Genomic DNA, 11,933 nt, shown 5'->3' with positions numbered 1-11,933 from the left:
AAATCGGGCACAGCACGGCGCAAAATTCGACGTGCGTGCGTTCAGCATTCCTTGGGATAATCGTCTGTGCTCTAAGTGGATATGCTCTAAATACGACAAGATCAAATCACTCCTTCTCAGCAGTACAGAAGGAGTATTGTACCAATCTTTTTTCACCAGGATTGACCCGAACGGTCTTCAATAATATGTTGTTCGCAGAGTATTTAACCGGTAGCAAAGAATCACTTCTAGAGAAAGTATTATCGTGTGTCCAGCAGAAATATGTTACTTGCATGCAGGTAACATCCTTTGCACACGAACGCACGGTACCAGAGTGAGAATGAATATTACTTGAGGTAGAAGCATATTTAGATCAAAGACCGAACAGACATGTTTGATTTACCTCCCTTGCAGGCTTCAACACGTGCAATGTGGATTAAGTGACCATTGTTATAATAAAATTGCAAAGGTAATGACCGCGCCTAAATTGAACTATCTTGATATCTAGGCCTGTTTGCCCCGCTTTTCTGTGTGCGCGATCTTTCAGGTTTATTGTCGTTCTTAGTACTTCACAAAACCAGTGAGGAATTTTGAGCCGTTTTGTAGGTACGAATATGCGCAAGTCAACTTACATGACCTTCGTAAAACAATTAAACGATCGTCAGCTGGCACATATACGAACGACCAATAAATGTTTTCAAGATAGTGGTACATGCCTACGTATAGTCCCTTAGGGAAAAGTTCACGCTGCGCTTCGTATTGTTATCGGAACGGATACTCTGTGGGCTACCAGAGTTAAAGGAACACTTAAGCAAGGCTCGAACTTATAATAATAATAATAATAATAATAATAATAATAATAATAATAATAATAATAATAATAATAATACAATTAATAATCCGGGTAATCATTTTCTTGTGCTTCTACTTCATCCTTGCGTATGTAAGGATGAAGGATGCGTAAGGATATAAGGATGCGTATGCCCTCCTTTGCGTATGTAACTGTGTGCTCGAATTTGCGTCTGTCCTCTAAAGGATCCTTAAAAGCGAAGGCTGAATCCTGGTGTCTTTATAGGGACTTTGTTTCGAGCAACACGGCGTGAAATGTCAGCCAACCCTGTGCGTCCGTGGGTTAGAGTACATTGCAGGATATTACAGCCGAGCACACGAACAGAACCATTTCTCTGGTCTGGCCCCCAAGTCGCGAGGCAAGGTTGCCGAGATCACGTCGTCGCTTGGAAACGGAATAGTTATGAAAAAAAAAAACAGTGGCAGCAAGAAATAGAGTGCAGGGCTCATTCGATTTCGCCCATTCCTATCGCCCACAAATACCATGCCCCAGGAATAAACATAGCAACATATTTCGATCGCAAAAAACTTTATTCTAAACTGATATAACAACACTACTTACACACCTATACATTGTAAAAATAAATAAATATACGAAAGAAAAGGGCCCGCACTCGCCGCAAGCGGCGCCACAGTATAGCTGCACTATCGACAAGGCCACGGCGACACGGCGACTAGCTCGCAGCGGTTGCTGGGGACGGCCTCGCCAAACCCTGCGCAGGTACGCCAGCGCTTGAACGTAGGGGAGACCCCAGTTAGCTCCCATACGTCTGGTGTGGCCATCGTGCCTGCGATCCGAGTGCACTTTTAAGTCGCCGGTCACGTGGTCCGCAGGGAACGTACGGTCTGCGACTCAGCTTGGATAAGCGCAGGTGAGGTGGCGGTAAGGCCGTGTGCAGGGCTTGGCGCCGTTGTGCCGTTGCAGCTGTGACGAGGTGCAGCTGAGCAGGTGGCAGCTACTCGTGTGGCGATGCACGAGACGACACGTGACTCCTGTCGTCATTGTGCGCCGTTGCAGGCGCACCCCGCCGTCCTGCCGTCTACACTGTGCGGGCAGAACCTGATGGAAGAAGGAAAAAAGATGCGATTGTGTGTGACTCACCCACGAGGAGAGTCAATGCTCTCTTTCCCAAATGGGAAAATTTAAAAAAATGTTTGATCAGGTGAACGCACTAAATCGCAGTAAACAGCCTTATGATGGATTGAGCTTGTCTGAACTGCTAATGATGCGTTCTCCGCAGTTAATCGAACATACTTCGAACTACCTATGATCCTTTCAATGTCTTTAGAATGAGTGAAAGATAATTTTATCTTTTACACTTCTAGGAAAGAAGGTTTGTCTATATGAAGGAGTTCTGCCGTAGGAACAGTTATGTACTGAAGAAACTTTAGAGAGCATAACTGTAGAAGAGGAGGCGGCGCTTTCAATGCGCAACAGCAGCATAAGCGAACATGGATGTGCACGTATACTTTTCGCGTTACTTCAACCACTCTCTCACCTAACCGAAAACGAAGAAATAAAACGCACTGTCTAATGCTTTCTGCGATATGTACACGCATTTGCAGTAGGAAAGAAATAGGTCTTGTCGATCTTCGCGGACATCGAAAATCAGCTGTACGGAACACGCAAGGAAGGTCGACGTAAGAGAAAATTGCCATGCACCCGACTGTAGTATGAAGCTTTAAAAGAAACTGTTCACGGTTTCTCAGAAACAAAGCTTCCCAGCTGACGAAAGATTCGTCCTTGTCCGTAGTGATGGATTTCGGAACCAGCGTCTTTCAGTGGTGGTCTTTGTACCATTTGACTTAACAAGGAGGTTAGCAGATCGCAGCAAGAAGGTGAATTAATCAAATCTCCAAGCACATGGTCACTGAACATCGGAAATCAGTTCTACTGAAGCGCACAAGGTCTCGGAAGGGTCATGAAAGGGAAGATTGTCGTCCACCCTAATCCATGTGTTTCGTTTTATCGATTGATTAGCCTTTGTGCTGTGTGCACTTAAGCTAGACTTCTGGTTATCTCAGATGATGGAAGGACCACCCCGGAAAGGCGTCGGTACTGGCTTCGATCCGCGAACCTGGATGAATTTTTCTTCAATTGCGAAGGCAGGTTGCGAACGTAGTTCCCGCGCCTACTAGGGCGCCCCTCGCGGTGGCGAGCGCGGAACCGGCAGGATACGACCGGCCCGCTTTCGTTCGGAAAGCCTGTTCGTGCACTGTTTCGCGCGTAGCTGTTGCCTTTTCTGAGCAATGCCGTAGAGCAAACCGAGCTGTTGCGTAGTGGGCTGCAACAGCACGTACAGCAACTCACGAGGAACAAAGTTTTACAGGTTTCCAAGCCGACTGTATCAAGCAGAAAGGCGTCAACACTGGATAGCGCTCGTCCGACGGCATAAGCTGTTTTATGTTCCGGCGCTATGCCAAGTGCGTTAACGCTGAATTCTTTGCTTTTGCAGCAATGATGGTAGCAACGGGACACCTGCAGTGCCTACCAGGATATGCAGCAAACAAAGTAGTTTGTTTCCTCACTGTACCGCAGTAAAGCTGTGGAACTCTTTCCCAATCCTCTCCCATTCAAACAGCGCCAAGGCTTGCTGAGAGATTTGAGGAGGGGTTGCAGCTGGCTGAGGTGGCGTACACCCTTCTGCGCCTAGCATATCAACGAAGGGGCAGTTGAGATCACCAAAAATTTTTAACGACGTGGTTTATTGGAACCTCCTTTGCACGCACTGAAAAATCGCAACATAGAAGTATCGCACTTCCAGTAACTTGGGCGAAAATATCTTCCCAGCGTAGCCTAACACAACTGATAAGTTCCTCCCCTTTATTTGTGTTTGGGGAGAGCAACGTTAGAATACCTCGGGTAGGTCTTACGAGTCGTTCGTACGCCCCGCGTTCTTGGATGAAATGCTTTGGATTCGCATCTGCCGTCCTGTATGTACAGGGAAATTAACGCGGCGTACTTGGACTTCCCTGCGATGCCAGCATGGCAATCGCAGCTCCCCGCTAGAATTTGTCTCCTGTCGCCGATCTTCAAGAATCAAATGTCACCTATAATTTCATGCATCCACACCGTAGATAACGAAGTAACTCACGCTGAGCTTCACGCATCTCGCTGGTGCGCTATTTTTCGTTTGCGGAATACACCTAGCAATCACTTCCGATCAGTGCGAGTTCAACACTTTCCTCACGTCGTAGACATGCCCCACTTCAAATAGACGACCTCCTTTCTCTAAATTCTTTTCACGAAAAAAGCTGTCAAGATCTTGTAATTCCCGAAACCCGGTTAAAATTAATATCAGCACGCTGTTTCGCGCCATCGCTACCGTTTGACAGGGCGCCAAACACGCAGCGCGAGCTGCTGACGTCGTGAGTAATCCTACCGCATTCTCGTAACTGTTCGTCAGATGGCGCTAGGGGTCGGAAAGACATGGCGCCGCCTAGCACTTGCAACGTGCCCATAGGCAGCTTTTCTGGATACGTAGCAGCTAGCGCCCGAAGTGGCTGCTGAGCGAAGCTTGTGCGTTCTCTGTAGAACGAGCGGGTTTGTGACGAATAGCTGAAGAACAGGGGTAATATTGGAAAAGGCGGGTGACAGAGATGTTCTAAAAAACAAGACACACGAGACAGATGTAGTGATTAGGCTGTGGAAAGCTAGAATTTTGTCCTCACAGAGGTTAAAGATGCAGCTTCGGAAGCCTAAGGAAATGATGAAGCACTTGGCTCGACTTTTCAGGCAAAAACTGTCGCTGTAATAAAACCATGGCCACTGTCGATATAGCCGGCAAATTATATGTAGTTCGAAAACATCTTTACGTTGATAGCTGTCTCGACTTTCCGCAATCAGCGTAGCGCTGTTCTCGAAAGCGATTTTTGAAACACAGTCGTGCAAATGCCCATAACACTTTGATAATCGAAAGGGTGTGATTGTTGCACCGTCGGAAGCAGTGACCAAGTGGTTTAATCGCATGTTCCTTTGGCTGCATGTTAAATTTGTAGTGCTTTACTTCCGCGGTATTTAACTTTTTCAGCCTCACACGACTTAGTTCTGCAGTCTCCCACCGGAGGACACAAACAAAAACTCCCGCCTTAGTTTCGAATATTTTTTAATGTGTTGCTGCTGAAACATTGTTATTAAATATTGCTTTAAAAATATTTAGCAATCTTTCTCATCTCCTGACTGGAAGCTTACCATTATCAATGAAAAGTAAGGTGTACAATCAGTGCATTTTACCAGTGCTGACATATGGGGCAGAGGCTTGGAGACTGACAAGAAAGCTTGACAACAAGGTAAGGACCGCGCAAAGAGCGATGGAACGAAGGTTGCTAGACATAACGTTAAGAGACAGAAAGAGAGAGGTTTGAATCAGTGAGCAAACGGGCGTAGACGATATTGTAATTGACATCGAGAGAAAAAAATGGAGTGGGGCAGGTCATGTAATATGCCGATTAGATAACCGTTGGGCCATTAGGGTTACAGAATGGGTACCAAGAGAAGGGAAACACAGTCTAGAATGGCAGGAGACTATGGTGGAGCGCCGAAATCAGGAAATTCGCGGGCGCTAGTTGGAATCGGTTGGCGCAGGATAGGGGTAATTGGAGATCGCAGGCAGAGGCCTTCGTCCTGCAATGGACATAAGACAGGCTGATGATGACGATGAAAGCACATTTAGAATCAACCTATTCAAGTTGAAACTTCGTTGCGGCTGGACTTTAAACGGGACACACATGGCCATAGGCATTGAATACTTTAGTTTCGACGCGACCGCGACCCTTCGGACGGTATGGAGTGCGAGTCAGGGCATTCTGCATTCGCGCATGCACTTGAAGTTTGCCACACGCATCCAGATGTGTATATGTGCGTGAGGACACTGACCACTCTCCTGAGTTTCGGGATTTTTCTCACGACTAATGAAGCGCAAAATCAGTTGCATAATATTTAGCATGCTTCCTAAGAGAACAAAATAACTCGTTGTGTCGCGTTATCCTTGGCGCCGTGTTTTCTTCCATTTTCTACTGTATTCAGTGCGCTCACAGGAAACGCTGTGCATGTGGCTGTTGACAACGCGAAGGCAATGTCAGCCAAGGCACAACGCCTAGACTGAGAAACACGTATGGGTTTCCTTTGTGGCTTCGTTCGACATTCGGGTGGCTAACAACTTTGCCTTTCTTTCGGTCCTTTGAGGACACAGTGACAGTGACTCGTAGCCTCCACAAGGCGATACTATCTTTTTAAGACCATACTTGACCACCGCATGGTCTAGCGACTGGTCGCAAGCAAGACTACAGATTGCGAGCCAAAAGTGACAAAAGCGACTTTGAGCTTTCGCATATTATATCCACGGAGGACCGACAACGTGCACCAACACATTTTCTCCATCGCTTCATTGTTATGTTGGCGCGCTTGTTTTTTTTTTCTAAATATTTGCATACCAGTTGTATGCTTGTCGTATTTCTATTTCTCATTGTGGGCTATTACATTTATAACATGTATTTTCGTACAAAGGTTCTTCTCCCATCAAATACTCCAGGTATAATATGTCTTTTATACATGGTGGCTGTATGTATGGTTCAGGTCTCCATAGGAATGTGAAACAGTAAAGAAAGCCGCAGCCTCTTGCTTTCCTTGTCGACTTCAAAGTTACGAAAAGTTAACAATGGTACTGTCCGCTCTTTAACTCTGTACATACAGCCTACATACCGTTTCCATATTACTCAGTTACGAAGCTGTTAACTTGGCGCAGCTTTTTTACCTGTCTTCTTTTTCTAAGATTTCAAGTTGTATGTGACTAAAAGAAAAGACTGATTATCCGAACCAGAAATATGCTCTTAACAGTCCATACATTTGTACATTCTCTGTCTCCTAACAGCTCCGACTGTAAAGCCAAATTCCCTATTACTGGGTGACACGTTGGCATACACGAGCAAATAGCTGGCCTACAACCACAGTGTCTCTTAGGAGATACGATGGCGAAAATGGAATAGCACTGAAAGAGGCCGAACAATGACTGCATTGTTTCAGCTGGACTGGTGTTTGGCTTACCTCGCGTGTAGCCTCCAAATGCAGCTGCTCAGAGTAGCCAAGCCGTCCGTGTCGCCGTTGTTACCAGCCATGGTGGATTTCAGCATTGTCAACGCGCACGGCAGTGTGTCACGTGGGTGGATGCGTAGCCTGCAGCCGAAGACGTCGAGGCTGTACTCGGCAGAAGGCACGTGGTCGTAATCGACGAACTGGCCACTCACGGTGGCGGCCGCTTCCGCTCCACGCGTACTCCGATCTCGCGCACTGCGTTGACAATACGTGAAGACAATGAACACTGCTGTTTGAATTTTTCTCTTCGATTTTATTTATTCAGACACGACTTCATTCCAATCAATAAAGAAACGTAACTAAAGAAGTGTCCTAACACAATACTTGCCACGTGCACTGTGATCTCTGCACCATGCGCCGCTTACTTTATTGTGAGTTTTTCCTGCCACAGTTTGAAGCTCTGTCAAGCAATTTTGCCATTCTTTTTTTGCGTAAAGGGGCAAAAGCCTGAACTTCATCCTTTGATACCCCGCTTCTTCCTAAGTGACTTAGTGTGGTGTCAGAAAAGGTGCCCTTTGGGACAAAAAAGTGTCTCAATGCACATGTTTTGATTGTTGATTTGCGTTTTTTATTCTTACGCAATTTGTATGGCAGCAGACAGCGGCATCGTATATACAAAGGAGCGCAAATTTAGTACGTACCCAAAAATCTTGTTCTTGTTGTTTTAATTCTTGAATATTATTATTATTATTATTATTATTATTATTATTATTATTATTATTATTATTATTATTATTATTATTATTATTATTATTATTTGCGGATGCACCCATTTTTTTATACCTGTGATCGCACACGAGGATGTATCAATATAATAACACTGAATCATGGGCTGGAACCCTTCCTGAAGCAACACTACTCAATAAACTGGTGTGGTCTAGCTGTAAGGAGAGTCGAAATCTGCTGGAAAACCGAAACTACGAAGGAACGAACGGATAAATAAAGTTTATGGACGATATATTCACGCGTACATGATACAAACCTCCCATTTTCCGGACGGGTCCTCTTTGACACATATCGTGTTCTTCGCTCCTTCTCCAGTCTTTTTGTAAAAGAATAGCAATAATTGCCCTTTCGGCGGGCTTTATCTTCCTTCTGCCAGACTAGTGCCGATACGAGACATTGTAGAATTCATTCAAGTGCATTCGATGCCCTTAATTGTAGCTCCTTGCTTGGCCGTGGGAAAAGAGGATTAAGCGATGAAATTCGTTGTATTTACGGCATATAGCAGAATACGACCAGCTGAGTGAGCCCACAAGATCATTTGAGGCGTAAACGAGTTTAACAGCTATTTAAAATGCGTTCATTAAAATGTTTAACACAACGCTTACGAATTACGACACAACGCTTACGCTTGTTAGGACGCGTACCTGAAACGGAAAAATGTGCTCTGTCAATTTATAGCTTATGTTAAGTTGTTCCAGTATTTAAGATTGGTTTGCAGTAGTCCAACTTACAGCTTAGTCGTGTTTTATGGAGTGGTTTAGAAAACACAATCTTTATCCGCTTCAGGCTTATAATCGTTTACGTAGTTTATTTGAACTTCGATATCGCTTTCCTTTTTGGAGTTGGAGTTGCGATTTTCCTGAATTTAACGTTAATTACTTAAATGAAAAATCCTCTCCAGAGAGTCCGGAGATTCTAACGTTTTTCATCGAAAAGCAACAAACATCAAATTTGGTCTATTCCATGCAAAGCAAAACTAATTCTCCGTTTCAATGAATTTCGATAGGATCTTCTGAGGTTCAGCACATCATTTCATAACAAGGCTACAAAACACTGACATTCCTTGGAGTAGCTAGCAATCCAACCACGCATGTCTGACATGAATATCGGAGACCAATCTTAACCTTACTCATACGAAATAGAGGATTTCAGCATGGACCATAGTGTGGACCCTCGAATTACATAAAGCAAGGAATCTGAAGCAGCTGCGCATTGTCGTGAAGTTTGCGAGGCATATGACGTTTTATTAGCAGCAATGCATCGAGCATAAAATGAAATTCTGCGGTTTTACGTGCCAAAACTCCGATCTGATTATAAGGTACACCGCAGTGCAACAAACTACAGATATACAGATTAATTCTACAGTCTATGGATTAATTTCAACCACCTGGAGATCTTTACCGAGCGCCCAATGCACAGTACACGGGCGTTTTTGCATTTCGCCCCCACTGAATTGCGGCAGCTGCGTCCGGGATTTGATTGCACTACCACGTGCTTAGAAGAACAACGCCGAAGCCACTAACCAACGACAGCAGGCGCAAGCGCAGAGGATAGGGCGAACGTTTAAGTTACGGTTAATAAGCAAAAGACGTGTCAAAGCCGCAACAAGCGCAGAAGTTGCATACTCTTCCTCCGAAATTGATAACACTTTACGCAGAGTTTCAGAAGCTGGATAACTGCACATCAACGCGCCGGCTACTCATGCGAGGGAATAATTTAAAGTGGCATTTAAAGAATTCGCTTAACAATAATCTGGGCATTTAAATATTGCGCTCGGCTGGAATTTGAACGCAAGTGAGCAATATGTGCGACTGCCGACGCACTTCTTTCTTTTGAATATCTTAAATGTTTTAATATTCGGCGTACTGTTATGAAAGTGAATTCATTTCAACCATACAAAAACCATCTGCTAGCTTAACGTGTTACAACGTGTTCAATATTGCCCATCAATCGTGCCATATCGCAATACCACCTGAATAATCCGCTACATGGTCAGTTGCTATAACACAGGTATTCCTGATTTGTACTACTCTGTACTACTCAACAAGTGACGCGTTGGTTTTCTTTTCTTTGCGAGACAAAACAAACCATGAACGAGATTTTTTCCCCAGTATAGAAATAAAATAAAATTGGGCTGCCCACTGAGGATGTTCGCAGTGGTCCTGATAAATGAAATAGAAAAAACCGAACTGATCGTTACCTCTGTATGAGTAGGCGCACGGTGAACCTCGAGGCTTCCACCGTCTGGTGCCAGGCTCCTTGCACGGCCCATGGTACTTGCATGGAGTTACACTGAGCCACGGTGTCCTTGACGCCCAAGCGAAGGAGCTGGTACCACTCGGTCCTCGGGAACAGCCTCCTGGGTTGTCCTGTCTGACTGCCGCAAGCGCTTTCATCGACCTTGTACCACGGCTTGAGCACGAGGTCCCGATTGTCGGCGAGGACGTCCTCGATGGCCAAGTTGCTGAACGCGTAGGACACGTCATCCTTGGCGCCATCTGGAAGTGCGGCGAGTGCAATCGAGGAAGGCATCTTGCGGGATGGCGTCTTTTCCGAAATGATTGACAGGCTGCCTTGGAGGACACGGTGAATTTCGACGCCGCCAGGTACACCGATCCCCATGACTGGTACTAGGATGATGCCGTTCCTTTCTGCCATGGTTCTAAGTGCGTCCGCCGCGATTAGCGGTGTGTTCGAAAGCGCGAGAGAGATTCTCCTTTGTCGCGTGGGCCTCGCGTGCCAGCGCGCGAGAGAGTCGCCTCCGTGTCGTTCTTCTTTTTCTTCTCTTCCATTTCTAAACCTTGTGTAGCGAGTTATGGCGCTTTGTTAATAGGCCATACTTTGGCGCGCTCGCCAGCTCTAGCGGTCATTGAAGTAAGCTACTGTGGAGCGTGTAAAAGCGGCAGTCAATAATAAAAAAAACAGGATACGAGAGCATGTATTTGGCATATTCGGACTTTCCTATTGAAAGACGTGAAACGCTGAAATACTTTCATGAGACAACTTCTGTACAGATTTGGACAAAAAGTTTTGCATTTAATAAATAAAGTTAGGGGTTATTTAGTTCGGTAAGCAGGATATGAATTTATGGCTGGACATTTTTATAAAAAAAGATTAATAAAAAGTGGTAAGTCTAAAATATATATGTACACAAATTTGACATATGCGTAACTCGTAACCAAAAACAGATAACGCTGTTCTATAAAGTGCATCTTATAGAGCACATAAAGCGGACTAACCTTAGATATAAATTCATAGGGTTTTGTGAAACTTACAATGTATATAAGCATCTTGCGAAAGTCACAATAAAAAATAGTGGCATAGTTCAGGAAGGTGTATCGCTGATACCATTTTTCCGCGTTAGGCATACTATTAGGTGTTGTTTGGGGATTCGTAATATTGTTCTTGATTGCTGAATTACAAAATTATAAACATGATTCTTGACTTTGCTGTATGTTTAAAATATCGAAAATTATTATTAAAGCACCGGTGGGGCAAGTAAGAAAGGTATCTGCTAGTCATCCTTGATATCACATTTTTCTTTGAAATGCAACAAACCTCATCGAAATTACTGTTGTGGTTGCCGAGGAAAAACAGATCTGGTAGCTTCCCACGAAAGGCGAAGCAACGATTGCATTAGCAAATTATTGGACTGCCAGACGGGGTGAGGACAGTACATTAATATCGGGCGTTATCTGCGAAAATTTGCGTATTAACTAATTTAACCAGCTTTGTTCTATGCGCGCACAGGTAAAGATGAACACATCTTTCTCGATGACCACGAACACTCGCTGTCAAAATGTTGGCGTGACGAAGAGCGGCGATGCAGCGAGCCAATTGAATCTAGTGCGGCCTCTCTGTTCAACGCTATGCCTAGCAAAAACGGCGCACACGAAACCATCAGCCCTCGGCATACCACAGCCGGGCTAGAGGGGCGACGCGCGCGCTCTTTGTTACGGCCTGCGCGCCAGAGGAGTCAACGAAAGTGTGCATTCTGGAGGACTGGTTGCCCCGCTCTCCGAGTGGTTGCGCTTCCACTGAACCGGTCGATTTAGGCACCACTGGCCTCCTTGAAGCCCTTGGGTTCAGCGGTAGCAGTGGTAAAGTAAACATGTCCGCAGTAGGCATTAGTAAGATGCGATTAGAGGATTGGTGGAAGAAAAGTAGGGAAACTACAAAAAAAAACGGAAAAGTACAAATGCAAAGTTCGCAATAGGGTACCAGAAAATTTGGGTATGGGCGATCACTTTTTTTTCTTTTTTTTCTTTTTTAACCTATGTAGCACATT

General features: G+C 44.9%; 1 protein-coding gene across 2 annotated transcripts; it reads right to left on the bottom strand.

Moving 5' to 3' along the window:
* Window positions 1-1,340: 1,340 nt before the first annotated feature.
* LOC142570413 (uncharacterized) lies at window positions 1,341-10,325 on the bottom strand. 2 transcript variants are annotated; one of them, XM_075678801.1, is made up of 3 exons: window positions 9,846-10,325; window positions 6,872-7,114; window positions 1,341-1,888 (listed from the first exon to the last, which is right to left on the bottom strand). In XM_075678801.1, the coding sequence occupies exons 1-3, from the start codon at window positions 10,301-10,303 to the stop codon at window positions 1,828-1,830; spliced, it is 762 nt and encodes a 253-aa protein (XP_075534916.1). In that variant the 5' UTR covers window positions 10,304-10,325; the 3' UTR covers window positions 1,341-1,827. The 2 variants fall into 2 exon arrangements, with proteins under 2 accessions (XP_075534916.1, XP_075534923.1); XM_075678808.1 differs by having other exon boundaries at window positions 6,872-7,099.
* Between the last annotated feature and the right edge of the window lie 1,608 nt (window positions 10,326-11,933).

Source organism: Dermacentor variabilis, chromosome 1 (assembly GCF_050947875.1).
Source record: "Dermacentor variabilis isolate Ectoservices chromosome 1, ASM5094787v1, whole genome shotgun sequence".
In the NCBI taxonomy this organism is placed as follows: Eukaryota; Metazoa; Arthropoda; class Arachnida; order Ixodida; family Ixodidae; genus Dermacentor; species Dermacentor variabilis.
This window is presented reverse-complemented; position numbering and strand designations above follow the sequence as displayed.

Bases quoted from the DNA above. Each gene is read 5' to 3' on its own strand.
- LOC142570413 (XM_075678801.1), bottom strand. From the start codon at position 10,303: ATGGCAGAAAGGAACGGCATCATCCTAGTACCAGTCATGGGGATCGGT. The intron at 7,115-9,845 runs GTAACGATCAGT...TTGTCAACGCAG, and splicing joins GTGCGCCTACTCATACAGAG to TGCGCGAGATCGGAGTACGC. The intron at 1,889-6,871 runs GTAAGCCAAACA...TTCTTCCATCAG, and splicing joins ATTTGGAGGCTACACGCGAG to GTTCTGCCCGCACAGTGTAG.